At 40.8% G+C, this 19,748-nt stretch overlaps 2 protein-coding genes across 3 annotated transcripts in view; both read left to right on the top strand.

Moving 5' to 3' along the window:
• Nucleotides 1-10,413, top strand: part of sorbs3 (sorbin and SH3 domain containing 3) — a 23,128-nt gene extending 12,715 nt beyond the window's left edge. Inside the window, exons 9-21 of the mRNA XM_035658466.1 lie at nucleotides 342-450; nucleotides 2,065-2,118; nucleotides 2,292-2,399; nucleotides 3,069-3,124; nucleotides 4,596-4,663; nucleotides 5,287-5,348; nucleotides 5,521-5,567; nucleotides 5,831-5,945; nucleotides 6,043-6,168; nucleotides 6,792-7,343; nucleotides 7,474-7,577; nucleotides 7,691-7,797; nucleotides 8,967-10,413. Of these exons, the coding sequence (XP_035514359.1) occupies nucleotides 342-450; nucleotides 2,065-2,118; nucleotides 2,292-2,399; nucleotides 3,069-3,124; nucleotides 4,596-4,663; nucleotides 5,287-5,348; nucleotides 5,521-5,567; nucleotides 5,831-5,945; nucleotides 6,043-6,168; nucleotides 6,792-7,343; nucleotides 7,474-7,577; nucleotides 7,691-7,797; nucleotides 8,967-9,028 (1,570 nt within the window). The 3' untranslated portion in view covers nucleotides 9,029-10,413. The remainder of the gene's footprint in view (nucleotides 1-341; nucleotides 451-2,064; nucleotides 2,119-2,291; nucleotides 2,400-3,068; nucleotides 3,125-4,595; nucleotides 4,664-5,286; nucleotides 5,349-5,520; nucleotides 5,568-5,830; nucleotides 5,946-6,042; nucleotides 6,169-6,791; nucleotides 7,344-7,473; nucleotides 7,578-7,690; nucleotides 7,798-8,966) is intronic.
• A 1,378-nt stretch (nucleotides 10,414-11,791) lies between these two features.
• The window catches only part of pdlim2 (PDZ and LIM domain 2 (mystique)), a 35,987-nt gene continuing 28,030 nt past the window's right edge, over nucleotides 11,792-19,748 (top strand). The window contains exon 1 of one of the 2 annotated variants that reach the window (XM_035658643.1): nucleotides 11,792-12,153. The gene's annotated coding sequence lies outside the window, so the exon portion shown is untranslated. The remainder of the gene's footprint in view (nucleotides 12,154-19,748) is intronic. The other variant, XM_035658642.1, reaches the window with a different exon arrangement.

Raw genomic sequence — 19,748 nt, 5'->3', positions numbered from 1 at the left:
ATACAACATTCAGCACAAAAAATAGAAATATATATATATATAACTATATATATATATATATAGTATAGTATAGTATATATATGATGTTTATGTGTGTAGCTTGCTGTTTTTTTAAACCACACCAATATGAATTTATTCCTCACATCAGATAAACACTGCACTGGTGACGTCTTATGTGAATACCAACCAAACTTCAGGCCAAGAGCATTGGAGGGAAAGCGTGTAGGACAGACAAGTTTGGATTTGTTGCTACAGGCACTCACAATGAAGCCATGATTAAGTTGCTGTCCATGGTGTGTGTGTGTATACGTGTGTGTGTGTGTTGGGGTGTTATGTTTCAGGAGTGAGGATGTAGATAAGCTGTCAGACCCGGGAAAGCAGCACCCTCAGCCGAAGAGCATATTCGACTTTGAGCCTGGAAGGAGCACTGCCTCAGAAAGCCACAGCCAGGTACGACCTCACAAGCAGTCACAGTTTGAAAATAGGCCGTGATATCACTCTGATCCCAGCAGAAAAAAATGTCTCTGCATGATTCTTTAACCTCTAGATTTATCCAGCGTTGTTGGCTCTAATCACTGCAATTCTTTGTGTAGTCTGTAGTGACTGTTTTCCCAGTGTGGGGCTCAGGAACAGGTTTGAGGATGGGCACCTTTTCTTTAAGGATTATAGTCTAAGTCCTCATATTTCATCTTCTCACGCGAGGTAACTTGGTCAGTGTGGTCATTCCACAGTGTACCTGCTGCTTACCACCAGATGTGCTCACTTCTTCTTTTATTCAGAGGATTCAATAGGCTTCCAGCTTTTATTCATTTAGCTTTTCAGACAAGAAAAGACATGAGAAAAGTATTTATGTTATTTCAATCAGGTATTGTACTGATAACCAGTGACTTATGTACCTCTGGGATTGTAATTTATTATCTTGTGTAATCTGCACTGTCCAGGAGCTGTTGTAATTGAGTGTGCAGCCGTTTGTGTGTTAAAACACCCCTGGTGAGTTACAGAGCGGTGTCTGTAATGTTTTTTTTTTGAATGGCTATTGCAACAATGTCCCAGATCTGGTGCATATTGTGCCTTGTGTCTGCGCTCGCGAAGAAAAGCAATCTTTGTTTCCACTCCCCCACGGGAGCTGAGGTGTCTTGTGATCCTTATTATGGTGTTAACCTCTTGTGGTGTATAATGGCTCACACAGCATGGAGACTTATTTCATTTCCTCTTCATGACAGCGGAGGGGCCTATGTTCTATCCCCTGGACGGCGTTTAAGAAACCAGCGCACAGACCATATCAGGTGTTGTGCAGCTTCACAGTGACATTACAGTCTGTGAGGATGACTCCCACCTGAGGGGAAGGTCTTGGCGTTCAGAGAGACACATTCAGCCAAGGTTTTTTTTTTTTTTAAAACCCTGAAAATGGAGCAGAGGCTCTGTGGTTCTCGCCAGCAGAGCCTTTTAAAGTAATGTTTGATAGAATCAGCTGCTCGCTTTGTGTCAAGTCTCTGTAAAGAAAGAGGGTGAATGCTAGTTCAATCATGTTCCCTATAATATGGACAAAGTAAATGTGTGGGTGTTTCCTTACACCTTTGCTGGCATCTCGGCATCCAGCCTGCGGCCAAATGTGGTTTAACAAGCTTTAATCAGTATATTGACTTTCCCTCCATTGTTCAGTTGGTCCCAAATCCATCCCTCTTAACTCCTAAACACACACATTGTCAAATGGTAGCAGCATGGCTTAATTAAACTGTTAGGGGGTCCAGGATAAAAAAAATACTATAAGTCCCTTTTACCCCCACTTTACAGCTTCATTATTTCCTCAGACACCCAAAAACATATACTCCTCAATACTTCTATACTGGAATAATGTTTCCTATCCTCAGGTTTTCTGTGTGTCAAGTACTTTGGGTCAAGGTTCCTAAAAGTAGATTTTAGCAGGTTACATACAACTAATTCTTATAGTGCGTTGAATGAACCTTTTGAGCCCCCAGGGTGACTGTCTGTGACAGGTTTGTTAACAATATTATGAGATATTGAGATATTATTCAGTGTGTTTCAATCTTTTTCTGTCCTTAGGCTCATCTATCCCCGAAGAAACAGCCCGAGAAACCAAAGTCCCCTTCTATTGAAGTGAGTTGCTCTGACAGCATTTCAATTTCCACATTTCTATATCCACTCTGTCAAGGTTTCCCCTTACAAATCATTGAAAAGGGACACCATTAGCTCCAAAAGTCACATTGTTTTAGTACACTGTATTAGTGTTTTAATTTTGCCCTTCCAACTCCATCATTGCTCGGGCTCAGGCCAGTCTGGTCTCTGAGCTGAGTCGATTTGAGGCTGAGCTGGACTCGGAGATCCAGGGCCTGGAGAGGAGGCTTTCCCAGAAGAAGCAGCATCGAGGCCGGGGTGAGGTACTGAGCCCCCCTCCTGACTCTCTCTATTGAAGCATTCCCCCCCCCCCAAGTCTAGCAAGAATCTCACCCCCCCACCCCCACCCTCAACCCTACTCCCCCTTTCTCAATAAAGGCTGTGTGTCTCAGTGAGACCCTCCCTGCTTTGCTGGCTTTGACCACGTATGTTGATTTCCCTCTGTGACCTGGATGACAGCCCTGGAATCACCTGCCTGCCTTGCACTTGGATTGATCTGCTATGTTTAATCAACTGCCTGCAAGTTTTGGCTGCCAAAAAAATGAAGAACCTTTGCAATCAATTTCCTTTAAATCACATTTTTTTTGATAATGTTGTTTAGAACTTCCCTTTGTAATCCAACAGTGCTTGTTTTAGAGAGCGACTTGGATGTAACCCTGCCAAAAATGTTGTTGATTCTCATGCTGTTCCTGATTCTTGTGTGATTAAATTTGCTTCATAGCCTGTGATTTGACTGAAATCACAGACAGCTCAGACAGATCATGAGTGGTGTTTGTTTTTTAGCCCGAGGAGGATAGGACCCAGGGGATTTCTTGCTCCTTTGGGAGTGGTCAGCACCTCTACTTTGTCTGAGTTGTTGTGAGATTTCCTCAGCTGTGTGATACAGTAGACTGCAGGGAACAAACTGTGTTTAATGTTCACTCTGCTTTCAGGAGGCCAGAAACAGGGATCCGGTACCTGCTCCAAAGACTGGGACTACAAACTACAGGTCAGTGACAACATTACTTAAGAAAGCATGTGACTACACATTACTCCAAATGTTATTTAGCAGGTTATAATGACATCTTTACCAACCTTTTAACCACATTTTTCATCATTTGAGATGCATTTTTACAATAGATTCCACTAAAAGACTCACTCAAAAGTGTTTTTTGAGCATTATAGTGTCTTTTAAAGTCATGTCGCATTACATGGCAAAGTAGATTCAGGGCTTTCAGTACAGACTATGAATAGTATGTTTCTTGGAACTTTTTTGATGTTTTTGCACAAAGCTGTATCACTCCTGTTTTTTGTAGAGTGATGATTTTTTGTGTTGAGTTCATACAGAAATATATGTCAAGCAGCTTGAGAAATTGAAAGTAGATAATTAAATGTAAATAAGGTTATTGATGGTGATGTTTAGCCGGTCTTACAGTGATGTTATTTTCATTGTGGGGATTGTATTCTAGAGGCAAAGGTTAATGGAAAGGCCTGGGTCAATCGCCACACAACAGACCTCCTTAGCCCAACACCCAGCCTCTTAATCCACTTTGATATTGCTTCATCAAGTTGGAGTAACTGCACATTGCTTCCTGCTGTTTTAAGAAAAACCGAGCGCTGTGATTGGACAGCACCAACATTAATACTTTGCAGGGTACCTGTTCTCTTAGTAGATCAGGTGACTCTCTGTGCTGGATTCTGTTAGGAAGCTGTTGAACTTTAACAACTTCAAGTACAGTATTTGTTACTTCAAACAGCAGGCAGCATTCCACATTTCTCACCATGTGTGTAATGCTTTCTGGGAGGATTCTCGCTGTTGTTTGCTAAGTTCAGTTCATTGGGTTTGACCTTTCCTGGCTTAGTGGGCTAAGGGGGCTTTTTTAAAAGAGCCAGTTGCTAAGGACGTGTGAAACTAAACCATAGAGCTGCAAGAAATTGTCAGTGTTTTACCATTTCCTGTTATTAAGACAAGTTGTTTAGCTGTGCACGTCCAGCTGCAAATGTTGGAACACAAAACAACCCCGTCTGGAAATATGCAAATGAGTTAAGAGGAAATCAGGCCGGAAGCTTTGGGTTTTGGACTTATTCTTAAACCAGACACAACCAGACTCATGGTTCTGATCATGAGTTTCAGGGCTGTAAAGATAATTTAAGCTACAAACTTCATCAAAACCAGATTGTCCTTTCAAGGATAAGAACATGACTCACACAGTATCATCTGCATGCCCTTCTAGCCAGTCTGATTATTTGTCTCATCCCTGTCCAGTGTATGAAAACCAACAGCTGCATCCAGATGTGCAGTAATGTAAATGTGCAGAAAAACGCCACACACTGTCTCCCAGCAGAATTGGGCTGTGTGTATTTGAGTGTGTGCGTGTTTGACTGCCATTTGATGTAATTAGAAACCCTCCCACCCGATTGGGAGACACAATGACAGTAATATAAACATAAAAAAGCTTATATTTTCTTCACTTTTTCAGCAATTCATCAGCCTCAAAGCAGCCTGTCCATCTCTCTGTTGGCACATCAACCTCTGCTCCCACATATGGTAAACATGGAGTTTCTTCCATTTTGGCTCAGCAACACACACACACATTGTGATTTTCCCACCAACTTTTAAGAGCCTTGGTAGTGTATTTCTATTATTACTGTCCATAAGTAATCGTCTTCTCCTCTTCCTCTGCCTTGAACCGCTGACCCACCACAAGATGTGTGCACTCTCAATGATCAGGCCTCTCATTTAATCAGGCAGCATACATTTGATAAAAGCTTTTAGTAATCTAATTTATTTATTTAAGGTCCCATGATTCTCTTTCATTGCAACTGTTGTTGTCTGCTCTGGTATTTGACATTTTAGATGAGGCTGGTGAGAGCATGGAAAGCTTTTGCAGTTCTTTCCTATAGAATCAGAGGGTACTGTAGATGGGTGGGGAGGAAGCCCGCAAAAATAGGAAGTGGAATTCGGAAGACCTGATTAAAGATTAGCTTTATCCAATTGTTTTTCCTGGAAATGAGTCCAGAGAGAGCCAACCAGAATCATTTTCAAGATCCCTTTTGAACTTATTTGTTAAAGCTGTCATTGTCTTTTCATAACACCTTCAAAACTAACATTTGCACGAAAGAGTGCGCACTGTAGACTCCTCTCATACTGTTCTGCTTTTACGTACACAGTAGAACGTCTCTCTCCTGCAAATGAAACCATGGAGCTGCCACCTAAGAAAGAGGAGAAAAGGGTATGTTTCTGTGGCTTTCTTGTTATCTTTAAAGGGAGGAAACATGGCTGTTGTTTTAATTTGTGGCGTTTTGTTTTTGTGATATGAGCACATTCAGAATTGTTCACATAACAACTGCATCTATTCTGTACAAATCTTCCCAAAACACTGAATGATTTGTTTGTTTTTCCAGATGAAAGCAGCACGAGCCAAGTTCAATTTCCAGGCTCAGTCACCCAAGTGAGTTACAGTGTGAGCTGATATAATAAATATGCCATTTCCTTGCTTGCAAAGTCTTTTACATTTCTGAAAGAAAACATTAAGTCATGGCAATACCAGATGTAAAGTTCTGGATCAAATGTGAGGTCTAAATTCTCCTTATAACGTACATTTGAAACAATAACAATACAATACAATACATTTTGATCTTTGAACTTGTCTCTCTTCTGTAATCTAATAAATATTCCTTTTGTGTGCCTCATTTTCCTTATTACTTTCTCCAGAGAGCTCATGCTGCAGAAAGGCGACATTGTTTACATCCACAGGCAGGTAGATGCCAACTGGTTTGAAGGAGAACATCATGGGAGAGCTGGCATTTTCCCCACATCTTATGTGGAGGTAAACTTCTTCATTTCATATTTTTTCTCTGTATCGTTGCTTTATGCTCGTTATCCCTGTGACACTGTCTCAAATCTCTCTCCTGTGTCCTTCACAGATTCTGCCTCCAACAGAGAAGCCGACTCCTATAAGGTCTCCCACTTTACAGGTGTTGGACTACGGGGAAGCTGTGGCTCTGTTTAACTTCAACGCTGACCTACCTGTTGAACTTTCTTTTCGTAAAGTGAGTATTACTGCAACAGAGAGGAGACTGCTTTCCATCCACATCGAGCCCCTTTAGATATTTATACTCGAACACATGAGTCAGTCTCTGGCTGAAAATCTTATGAGCACTTATTAGACATTTCAGCAAACTTTCTGAGTTAGATGAGAAGATCGATGCCACTGCTACGACTGTATGCTAAATAGGAAGCTACTGGCAGCTGGTTAGCTTAGCTTAGCACAGATACTGGAAACAGGGGGGTAAGCTAGCCTGGCTCTGTAACAAAATCCAACTACCTGCAACTCTAAAGCTCATTAGTTAACATGTTACATATTGTTTGTTTAATCTGCACAAGAACTGAAGTGTAAAAATGACTTATTGTGGTTGTGTGGGGTTGATGGATATCAGGGAACTTCTGAGTAATGAAGTCATTCAACTCAAAGAAAGTTAGTTTGTTCTGGCAGCCAAAGTGAAACTGCTGTTTTAAAAACATTTAGTACATCTTCTAGTACATGATAAGATAGTGATGCCGCCCTTGCTCTCATATTAGAATTGAATTTTGTAGCAAAGGTTAGTATTTAACTAGCATCGGATGTTGTATATTTCTCTGTGTAATATTTAACTTTTCATTTTCTCCCCCTCAGGGTGAGGTGATTGATATAACCCGACGTGTTGACGATAAGTGGTTAGAGGGGAGGATCTCAGGGACCAACCGGAGCGGCATCTTCCCAGCCAATTATGTCCAGGTCAACAAGATGCCCCGCACCAAATATTCCACGGATGACTACTCACCTGGCCCACTGTCTCCTGTCTCCCCTGGACCCCAGAGTCCAGGACGTCCACTCCACTCACCCTGCCCGCGGTCACCGTTATCCCCTTTCACCCCTACTTCCCTCAGCCCCAAACCAGAGCACTCCCCCCTGAAGCCGTCGTCACCCGTACCTTACGGCAGCCCAGCTTCACAGTCACGCTCCCCCACCCAGACACCCGTATCCAAAGAAATGGCTAATTGGTGGCCCCACAGTACCTCCAAAACTGCTTCACCTTCCAACCAGAACAGCCACTGGCCTGGGACACACTCAGCTAACCAGAGCTCCATGACTAGAGCTGTTTCACCTCCCACTCAGTCATCAGCGTCTGTACACAGAGCAGGAGCTGCCACAGCGCACACTACCAGATACACTGACCCCTCACAGGTCTGCTCTCACTGCCTGCCTGAGAAAGTCACTGCATGTCCACACCCGGTGTTACTTTTTGTGGCGACAGGAATGTTGTTCATCATTCTTTAGTTCATTATGTCTGATATGAGGTTTCTCTTTCTTCCAGGGTGCAATACCAAACCAGGCTGCTCCGTCTAATCCACATGTCAACTCCCTGCCGCACACGCAAGTGCCAAACAACCCTGGTTCAGCAGTGGGGCAACGCCAACCGTACGTCTCTAGATATTTATTTGTTTACATTGTTACAGACCAAGTGTTGCTTTGGTGAATTTGTGGCTCAGACCATTTGTTTGTCTTTTTTTTTTCTATGTTCTCTATTTTAGATACAAAGCTGTTTACAACTACAAGCCACAGAATTCAGATGAGTTGGAGCTCAGAGAAGGAGACATTGTGCAAGTGATGGAGAAATGTGATGATGGCTGGTTTGTAGGTAAGAGAATAAAGAGATCAATATAAAAGATAAAATCACAAAGATTGACATTTTCAGTATATGTTACTCTCTCAATCAGTCCCTACAGGAAGTTGTGATCGCAACAATTAATGTAAATTCAACCAACCCTAGTGAATCGCACAACCTTTGTCCAATCACAGCAACTTTTTCACAATTTGACCAATCATTGTAGTTTCCTGCACAAAGCGTTGAGCCATACATCACCAAAGTCACTTTCCAGTGGTACAAATGCAGACATGTGCAACACAAACATCTCACATTTACTCTGTCAAAACCATGTGTTTTTTTTCTCACTGGTTGCCTTCGATTTTTAATGAATTATGCAAAACAAAACAATTTATTTAGAAAAGCTACTGTGAAAGAAGACATATTATGCTGCAACAATCCCAAAAAAAGTCTACGAACTCCTGCAGGGACATTATAGGTACTGTGGAAACATACAGCATAGTGACGCACGGAAGATGTATGTAAAGATAAGTGAAAAATGTGAGAAAAGGCAAGAAAGTGTCTTGGTTTAAATTCACATGAGCCTCCAGAATAGCTTCAACGCCTCTTGTGAGATAGAACATCTATCTTCTCGAAGATTTTGTTTTAAAACATGTTGGTCTAAAATCTTTAATAAGTTAGATAGGTCTTTGTTTGTGTTACGATTAGGTGTTTTTGAAGGCCATAATTCACATATTCACACATATCAAACAGTTTACTGGCTCCTTGTGTCCTGTGTATAGTATCTGCATATCTACATTTATTTAAAATAGGGATTGTTAAAAAAATAACTAAAAACAGCCTGTGATGTAGCAGCTACTGACTAATGGGAATCACTAAAGATAAAACTTAGTAAAGGAACGGATATTATAATAGGTCTACAGTCTACTAATAAAACACAAAATAATGAAATACAATTTCATAGTAATTGCAAAAAATGAATTTGAGGCAACTAAGTTTCTTTGCTTCTTTGTGAACAATATCGAAACAATTCTGCAGTGTCAGCACCCCCTCTAGTGGACATCAGGACACACTGCAGATGTAATTGGCACAAGAACTTAAACTATACATTGTTTTAGTTTTACAATATTATAGAATTGAATATATTCATACATTGATTTGTTTCCGTTGTGTGACCACGGTGTGTGCTCTGCTCCCTGTAGGTACGTCAGAACGGACTCGTGCTTTTGGGACTTTTCCGGGGAATTACGTGGCACCGGTTTGACCTCCCCACTTGCTGCTTGCCCACATCCACCTGGAGCCCAACCAATCACTTACACTCACTCCAACAGATCCTGCTTTGACACCCCAGCGTTTCTTCATCCCATTTACCCAACCACACTCCTACATCTGGTTTAGTCAGACCTGCATGATCTCTCTGTTTCCCAGAACAGAGGTGACAGCAGGGACATATCTCACCTCACCTCCCTGCATGAGTGCATGCCTCTCTCTCTGTGTGTGTGTGTGTTCCACTGAGACATGGAGAGTGTTTTCAAACACACCACTTGAGAGGAAAGAATGAATGCTGATGATACTGTTTCAGATGCAAAGAATGGACTTTTTTGTTTCACAACCATTTGCAGCTGCAGGAAATTTGCATTCCTTCCCACTGAATAACACTGTTCCCTCTGAGGTCCTGATACAGTATGATGTTGCATTCAGCTCTTTGTCACCACAGTGCCATCACAAACCACTGCAAAGAATTTTTTGAATTGGGGTGGCACATTTTTTCTGGCATTTCAGTTGATTAATGTTTCCCCTCAAATATCTTCCTCAGATTTTCTTTCAGATCTCTGAAAATACCCTGGGCAAGTTTGAGGAAACAACACCAAACATCTGTAGACATGTGTCTTTTTTTCACAAGAGTTTCATGTCTTAAAGTGAAGTGCAGTAAGGGCTCGGACATGTCAAGATACGTTTACAGCCCTTCACTTGGCTATGCAGAAGAGCAAATATAATTATTGCATGTACTGGTCTTTTAAGCAAGTTATTCATTTGAGAATATTTGGCTTTTTTGGATGATCTTGAGTGGATGAGATAGATTATGTTCTGTTCTGTAATAGAAGTTGTTTTACTCGTTGTCGAATGTCGAACCTCTGTAAGTCGTACAAGATCAGCTCCAAGTTAAATCTACAAAAATTCCTTCACAGCAAATGGTTTAATGATCTTTTGAAGTTGTTTGAAATAATGCTGTACCGTGCCAAATCTAACCTTTCGTGTTCCTCTTTTAAATTCTCCACTGAACAATACCAGCTGACTTTATTTCTGCTACATTTGCATCTTTAATGTTTTCTCTGCTTACGGGATTAACACTCACTTTGACAGTATTTCCAGAACCACTTACCGTATCAGTGCCACCTTTGACAAATGTGGCCTTTCTAAGTCTAATTAGAAATGCTTATCATGAAGTAATTTTGCAGTTTTATATGATATATTCATGATTTTACTGTAAAAAAGAATCATATTTAGTAGCCACATGAGATGATTGTACAGACTGTAACCTTTTATCAAATTGAAAGTATAATATATATTTGCTTATAAAACAATGTATCTTGTGTATGGTACGCAATTTTTAAAAAAGCAATTAAACATTACAGAGTGATACTGAGAGTCGATTGTGTTCATGTGTTCATTTTGTTAAACGTATGGAGCTGACTTGCAGGGAACGTAACCTTGATGTTACCTGCAGTAAGTGTCAACCAAAATAAAATGAAAATACACTGACACAAAATACAATAAATAAAACACATTCTGACATTATTTTGTTATAAAATTTTCTGCATTAAATATTTTCTGAACTAAAGAGAGAGGAGTTCCACTGTATTGATTACACTTATCACAAAGGGTTAGTCTGACACTATTACAGTCATCCTTATTCCCCACATCTCAAAAACTTTACTTACTTAAAAACAAAATCTTATGATATGTATATATTGGCCTCTTTATTAAGTAATCTAATACAATCCAAGACAACAGCTCCGCTTTAACATCTATCTTTAGCTTGTAATGTTCAGTTTTTGCTGACATGGTTGGAAATGTTCAATCATGGTTAAAGGTGATGTACAGGACTGCACTACAACTACTTATATTCACAGGTGTTTCTAACTTTTTGACCTTTCAATTTACAAACATGAGGGAGACAAAATATATTAGAAACACCTATGAATATATTGCAGCCCAGTACAAAAGCATAAAATATACAAATACAAATATACAATTATTCAAATCACACAAAAAAATCACACAGAAAAATAAAGTACTTTCAAAATATAAATAGATAAAGATAAGAAAGATAAGAAGAGAAAACTGTGCAGAAGACGGGGGTGCATTAATGTGATGCATAATGTAATGCTTCAATGATATTCAATTTCACTGATACACTGTTACAGACAAAACATACACAGGCTGTAGCAGAAACAAGCACAAGCTAGTCTACAGTTGTGCAGTGGAAAATGATCAGAAATGTTAATAAAAGGAGAGTAATTGTTATTTATCTCATTGGCGTTTCCACGTTATGTTGACTTTAATTAAGATTAAAAAGCTTCTTTAAAGATACAAAATAATAAAGAACCTAGGGTAAAAGAGATGAAAGGAGTTCATTGTGGATACATGAAGTGCAGTTCTTGTTTAGTGCCTCTTTTGCGCTTCAGTTCAATCAGCTGCTGTGTTTATTTGACATAAACCAGTTATTAAACCTGACCACCTAATCAACGACCTTTACGCTGGCGACGACAGGTGGAAGCCATTACCTTTAGTGAACACACTGTGGACAGGAGGAAGAACCGCAGCACCTGATGTGGCTCCGGTTGCCGCGCGCCGTCAGCAGGTGGCGCGCGGACACAGAACGCAGGCGCAGTGTGTTTTCGGATAAATGGCTCAATTATCACCGCGGCACCCTCCTGTCCTGCCTCCTCCTCTCCTGCCTCCTCCTCTCCTGCCTCCTCCTCTCCTGCCGCCTCCTCTCCTGCCTCCTCTCTGCTGGGACACGCCCCGGATTATTGCCTGTGTCAAAGCTTTTATTTTGGTAACAGCACATGGCACCGCGAGCTCATCCCAGTGATACCAGTGCGCGCGCAGCCACAGGTGGTGTTCATGCGTGCCACCTTGACATCTGAAACAGCGGAAGACAAACAGAGACAAGGGACTACCGGCTCTTCATCACCGCCTCAGTGCTCCTGCGTTGACGGAGTGAAGCTGCTCTCTGCTTTATTTTGTTCGCGTTTTGGGGGCCAGTTGTTTCAGGCTGAGGGGACCTGCTGTCTGCTGGGTGTGTGTTCAGAGTTCAGTCGAGGAGCGCACGGAGATTTAGCAGGTGGAGAAGGCACCTTAAATCACGTTGCACTCACCTTGGTAAGTAAACATGGCGTTATTAATAGTGTCTCAGTGTTTGTACAGACTCAAGAAACTGGGTTTGATTTCCTTGATGCGGATCCAACTCCTGTGGGTTAAATGATTTTTGTTGTTGGGGTGAGAGCAGTCCTTTTTTTTTTATGCACTTTTTTTTTTTTTAGTTTTGTTTAAAAATGTGTTATGATTTTATTTTTATAGCTGTAAGTGTGCTTGATTATAGGTTTACTAAACCTGAAAGACTCGTAACTGTTCATAAAAAAAAAAAAAAATAGTGTGAGAACCTCTGAGGATGCAGTGAAGCCTTGTTAAATTATGATTGATGCCAAGTATGTGCGCAGCTGAAATGCGCAGTACCCACATATGAGCTGTTTTTGGCTAGTGGTGCATGATGGAAGTGGAAATTGCAAGTCAGTCTAACTGACTAGAATAAGTTTAGGCCACACAGAGTTAGCAGCACCTACTGTGGGCCTTCCACTTGGCAATGTATCCGTATCCAGGAGAGCAGGGAGTTTTTGTATACATGGAGCAGCCGGTGTGATTTGTGGAGGGGAAGGACCAGGTGCAACCTCAGGAAACTTTAAATCAGCATTTCTGTCACATTAGTTCAACTGTTGAAGCTGTTATCGTCTCTCGCTTCTTAAAGTGGCCTGTTGAGGGTGATGACTCTGAATTAGCAGATCCACTGTGGTTCGAGTTCGAGCCAGCTCTCCAGCACTTCTCTCCTCTTAAAAGGTGTCTAGACATGGCCGTTCCTCCCGTTTAGAGATAGATAGATCAGCGTTTTGAGCTCAGCAGGTGGGAAAGTACTTTAAGGTGTTTATCAGCGTTCAAAATCCAGAACAGTCCCTGTGAAACCTCATATTCCTGGACCCCCACCGCCTGCTGTTTGTATACCTTCCCCATTGTGATTGTGCCTTTCATGTGCGTGCTCTACCGTACCCTCCTCACTTTATATTGTGTTTGTTTCCTGATGGCTTTGCTTTTTTTTCATAGAGAACACTATGCTGTTTCTCAGATAGGACAGGGCTAAAGCCACGAGGAACCAAAAACAGACCACTGTAATTTTGGATGGAGCAAAGCGGTGGCTTTTCAAGAAAACAGGAAAAAAAAAAGGCCAACTCGTTACCTTCTAATTCAGGGAAAGAATTTTTTGTTTGTTTTACAATTGCGTTGAGGTTTTAACTGAAACAAAAGAACATTTTAGTCCTCTATTTTTGCTAAATACTACTGTGTTGTGTTTTTTATTTAGTCCAGCTTCTCTCTGTGATGCACGTGTGTATGCAGGAAGTCGGCGTCCGTTATATCTGAACGATATCTGAAGTGTTTTTTTGGCTCCTGTCTCTCAAGTGTGGTTTTCAGTTTGAGCTGAGACAGAGGCGGGATGGTTCTGACTTTTCTTTCTCACAAAAGTTTGTGTGGCAGAGGATGTCTCCAACTTTACCAAAGTCTCACCAAACATCAAACACGCATTCTGAAGGGTGCACCGTTGCAGCAGTGTTTTTCAACAGCGTGTAATGAACCGAGTGGTGGTTGGTGTGTCTTTTTTGTGAAGAGGGGCCTAATGGTGCATGCAGAGGATGTGGTGAAGCGGCCTGATTGCTGAGCAGCAGAGTGCGGAGTCTGTTCAGTGTGAAGAGCAGTAACATGATCTCCAGATGATGATGCTGATGCAGAGGGAGATAAGTGGAGCCAGTACCACAGTGTCCTTGTCTTTTTACAAACCATGCTTCGCAGTGGACACAATCCAGTCCACTGTAGCAGGGCTGCAGCGCGGTGGCGAAGGGACGATGGGTAATCTTAGTAATTGTCTTTTTGTGCCTCAGTAGATAATGAGATGATTATCATTTTTAAGATTGCGTCACAGCATGAGACCATACAGGAGCGGGCACCCTTAAAGGTTGTTACAATGAAAAGGGAGTAACCCACAAAAATGACAGGTATGGCTTCGTCTGTAATTATTCTGATGACACATTTGTGATTAGCAATATATATATATACCGATACAGAAAGTCATCAACCAACACCCTTTTTGACATTGTTATTGTTTGATATTTTCTCATCTCCTTAGCGACTGCAGCTATATCTGACCAAGTGGGTGTGATTTGGAGCATGCCTAGAATGTTATTACACTCTCGGTCCAGGGAGAGGCTTGCAATTGCATTCTTCTCCTTTTTTTAATTCAGTTGGGTGTGTGTGTCCAGGTAGGTGACGACCAGTCAGGGGACTGCATGACACACAGGGTAGAGTAAACACTAGACTGCATCATTGACGAGGGCTGTGGAAAGTTCACACTGGTGTATGGCCACCAGCGAGAGTCTTGACGAGTGTGATTCATGCCAGGAATATTCCCCCCGCAGCCACAGTGGTTCATCTGAGAGAGAGAGAGAGAGAGAGCGCGCGCCTTCGCATCAAAGCTCAGCCAGAGTTTTCATTTGAATGTGTTGCGTCTGCTATGTTCATCAGCCATTCTTTCAGTGCTCGCCTGTTGGAGAGCCAGTGCTTGTTCATTTCAATGCAGTGGATTTTGGCCCAGAGTTTGAGGAGAAGAAAAACAGTCTCAGCTAAAAACTAGTGATTCAGGAAAGAGGTGAAGAGTTGATGTAGGTGCAAGTTTGGCTGCCAGACATTTTATTATACAGAGGTTTAGTCAGCTATCTGCTTAGTTAATCTAAGTCAGTTGTCATGTATATTTGATTTGCACTGCTGTACAGATGGTAACAACTTGCTTTTCCAGTTGTCTTGTTCCTCGGAATAAATGAGGTGTTAATTCTTTGGATTAGCTTTGTTAAACATAATGATGGTGATGGTTTCCTGCCATGCACATATTTATTGGTTGGCCACTTCACTCTGCATGTTTAGCGGGCCATGTATTCTCCCATTTAATGCATTTATTCAGTTTTCAATATTAAATACAAATGGAACTACTGGTTGCCATAGCTGTGTTGTGGTGACATGCTGATCATCACAGGATGAGTCATCATAATTTCTTCCACACTCCAGTAAATTACACACACAGTTTCAGACTTGTTTTCGCAGGTTTCACTCATTCAGCCAAAACTACCCATAACTTCATGTTACGGTAAACATGCTAAGTTGAAGATTGCACCATCAGTTAGGTGTTGTTGAGCCTCAGCCTAAATGACACTTCAGCTCACTGCCGCTGACCACCAGGGAGTTATACTAGTGTTCGTAGTGCGTGTCTTTTTTTAAGACAAATAAAAATACCTGCAGTACTGTTTACAGTTGCATGCAGCATGCATATTTATGGGTGCCAGAAAGAGTTCAAGTTTTGCTATACATAAAGTATCTTAAACTGAGTATAGCCGTCAAAGTAGTTCATCTTTATTCAATATGGAAAAGAGTAGCAATAAATATCAATAATATTATAATATTTGTTTTAGCTTCAGCAATATTCTGAGGACAAAATATACTTCTCTGATTTTGACACAATGGTATCCTTTTTAATGAGTCCTTTAATTTTCACCATGGGAACAACCTGTGTTATTAAAAACCTTTTCCAAATGAAACCCTGGAGGCTCTCTGCATGTTAGAGCAATGAGTCCTGAATTTAGTCCTCTTATTCCCCTTCATACCTCCACTATCTCTTTTGCCTGTAGGGACAATCCCTCATAGATGTGACAAGTACCAAAAGGCCTTTAACATATATTAGTATGACAGGCTTAAACTTCCCCCAGAGAGTGGAAAATATCCCTATGGAAACTAAAGCACAGTCTGAGCCAAGTGATGCCCGAGCTCATGATTGTGTCTACCTTTTGAACACCTCATTAATTGTGTCATATGCAGAGCAATCCTGAAAAACCTGAAAAATCATTTTCAAGCTGCTGAACGTTTATATTTTGAGCCATTTTAATTTTGATTCATAAGTTAGTCGATCATGTGCTAGTTAAGCTCTTCATTGAGAAATATAGTGATAAAATACTTTTTTTTTTAACGTTCTATTAAATGCTGCAAGGACAATCACATGGTATTACCTTACTAATAAAATGCGGAACAGAATCTTAAGGCGGCAATTAATGATTATTTCATTATTAATTGTTTGGTCTATAGAATTAATAAATATAAATAGTCAAAAGCTCAGATCACAATTTCCTAGTTGACGATATTTACTTTACTTTACTTACTGGCTGACCAACAGTCCAAAACCTAAATATATTTTATTTTCACATAAGTCAAAGAAAATCAGTAAATCTTTAGCATTTTTGCTTGAAAAAACAAAAAATAAACACCTGGAAGGTCCAGTGTGTAATATTTATGATGATCGATTGGTACACACGGACATTTTCATAGTTATGTTTTCATAATCAACTGAAAATCAGCATTGTGTGTTTTTGTGTTAAGAGCGGGTCCTCTTCTGTGAAGGCCGCCATGTTCTACCGCCATGTTTCTACAGTAGCCCAGAACGGACAAACCAAACACTGCGTCTAGATAGGGCTGTAGAGTTTCATGGCCACTGGAATTTCTTCTACACACTTGGAAGACATATATTTGCAATTTGCAACTTCGCTGCTGGATGCCACTAAATCCTTAATACTGGTCCTTTAAGTATTTCCAGACATTTCGTTATCCTGGGCCGCCACAAGAAATGCACACTAGACCACAGTCCCCCAGTTTGAGGGGATTTTGTCTTAAAGAAAACAACCCTGAGTAATTTTTCTATTTTTAGGTTTCAAGACTATAAAGCCATCAACAATCAAACTGGGATCACTATAAATTACAACCAATAAAAACGACCAAGCCTATTTCTTCCCTTGGTGGGAATATTATTTTTCTCCTCTTGCTGGGGACAACCCACTCAATGACCCCAGTTTAAAACCCACTGTATTAGACTACATTAATTTCAACTTGGTGTACCTTTTTTATAAATCTGCAACTGACTGTGTGAGTCAACGGATAAACCTGTCTAGGAAATCTGGAATTCTGCCTCTTGTAGTCTGTCAAACCTTGACACCTTGCTGTTTGTCAGTACGTAGGAATGCATGCAAGTCATAAACTTATCCATTGTGTTTAGTCGGAAGTGAGCGTATTTCACTACACCTACCGGTTCCCATTCTCCTCCTGCTGACCTCCTGCTGTGCAGCTGTTGCTGAACTGCGATCCATAGAAATGACTTCATGACTAGAATTCTTCTCATTGTGTTGGGTGTGTCGAACTATAATGCCAAATTGGCGCGGCAGCAAAAGCGTCGAGATGGCACCAGAACAGAATTCACCCCTTTATGTGTATTGGCGGATGCCCAACAGTAGTGTTTTGTTATGGTGAGGTTTCATCAAACTGTGTTCAGCACTTTGTTTTATGTGAGCAGCAGTGCAGTCTTAAAACCTCATCAGTGGCCAATTAAGCACAGCCCATGAGTGTGCCACTTATCCTCCCCACCACTATGTGTTGTTTTTCTTCTCCGCTGTTTGTCCGCTCCGCCTGCATTCCTCCACCATCCTTTCACTTTGACATTATCCACCGCTAGCGTTTTTTTTTTTTTACGACACGAACAGTGAACGTTTACGCGGAGAATTAGCAGGGTGCTCGGTCGATAATGGGCGCTCTATAGGAGAAGCTGCAGAAGCTCATGGAACTAATTGACACCCCCAAAGGCTGGGAAACTTTCAGACGGCTGCTCCCCGTCATTATCACAACTGCACTTATTTCTGGAGGCCTCAGCCACAATTAAGAGACCCTAATGATGGTGAGCCCAGTAACCCTGCTAATTGGCCCAGACTGTTAATAAGTAACTGGGTCTGCACTGCGTGTCCCAAACACTTGTGGAATGTGCGGCCGATGAAATGGGCCAGTGTTTGGAGGGATTTGGGGGAGTAGCGTGGCTGATGTCCTAGATCCACTTCACTTTAATTCCAGTTTTTCTTGCTTACTCTTCATGCTTTACGAAACATTCTGTATTGTGTCATCTTTGTAATCATTGACAGGATTTTATTACTTTATTTATGGACATTGAGTAAGATTATAATTTACATTCCACTGCTGGCCACAGTATATATTTCTGTCTACACTGTCTGATATACAGTACTTTGGATCAACCTGAACCATAAAGTGTGATAGTAAACTTCAGATATTAATCTATGAGTAACGGGTAACATGGTTCAAAAACCATGGCAAGGCTGCAATTACTTGAAGACATTATCTGATCTGCTAAATGTTCTTACGTGTCTGTGTGACTTTGCTTTGCTCTCAACTAAATCATGCATGAGGAAATTTCAATGATTATGATGAAAATAATAAATCTAATACCAAAAAGTCCAAAGTAAAGTGAAGTCTGTCTTGATAATCTGGAAAAGGAATCCAGCATGTTCTGTAGAAAGGAACAACTGCTTCTGTTGGTGCATGTTCTGCATTTTCTTTCCAAGGCTGAAGCAAGACCAAGTTTTGTTTGAGTTGTGAGTTAAGCAACAGATGATGTAAAATCGTTCGGGTGTAGACATTTCATTTTTCGAGAGAAGCAGTCTATACTTAAAATAGCTTATGTCATTGTCTACATGTGGACCTATATATTACTTGTTACACAAATGTCTTCACTTAAAATAAATGCCCATTTTCTCAGTGAGACGAGTTTCAGTCACAGATACAGCAGCTGTGTGTTTGCGTGTGTTTGCCTGCATTGTGCAGGTGTTGATGTGTTTATGAACCTCTAAGTGTTCATCCCATCATCACTGTACGCTGCAGAGCTCTGCGTCTCCACATGCAGTCACACAATGAACGAGCTTTGTCTACAACTATGAGCAGAATCTGAGTAAGCTGGCAGTTGAATCACAAGTTCATCTTCAAGTTGAGAAGAATATGATCATAACTATTAACGCTTTGAAGTGTATTCTGTTCTGATTTTGAAGATGTGTGTGTGTGTAAATACTAATTTAAGTTTATCTGTTATCTATCGTGTCATGTTTTGTAACCCAACCTTTAGCACCTTGCTGATAAAGCATATCATCCTTTCTATGCAGTGTCAACATTGGTTACACTGATAACTTAAAGAGAATTTGACAGAGAATTTGAGTGACTTGTTGGTTGTCATAAAGCAGCTCGAGCCAATCGACATGAAGCTGAATAGCCAACAATCCACGCCAGGTCAACAGAGAGAATGTTGCGTTTAGCATGGATGGATGGATCCTCGTTTTTGTCTACAAGGATGATCTCATGCAGAAAGTTTTGGACCGCTGGAGAACATCAGCATGCCAGAGACAGTAGCGCACGCTACACTGTCATCACCAATTATAATTTTGCAACGTGTAATATTTTGAAAGCTCAGTTGTCACCAGTAATTAAAGATCTACATCTGGGGGATCTGTTACTTGTCTATCCTGTCATGTAGCTGTGTAAAGGCTTACATATAACATGATAGTGAGTGCTAACTGTCAACCCCAAAATATTATTTAAGTGAAGATTTGTCCCATTTGGGAAAAAGTGGATGATGTTACAATATGATTGGTTCTTCTTAATATTGCTTTAATGCGGTTCCAGAAAAAATAGAATAGAACCATCAAAACTCATCACATGCTTTCACTATACATTGACATCTCTAATGATTTGATTTTAAACACTATATTTACAGTTTTAGATTCACAAATTCT

This window comes from Morone saxatilis, unplaced genomic scaffold (assembly GCF_004916995.1).
Source record: "Morone saxatilis isolate NCDOM2014 unplaced genomic scaffold, NCSU_SB_2.0 Contig16, whole genome shotgun sequence".
Classification (NCBI taxonomy): Eukaryota; Metazoa; Chordata; class Actinopteri; family Moronidae; genus Morone; species Morone saxatilis.
This window is presented reverse-complemented; position numbering and strand designations above follow the sequence as displayed.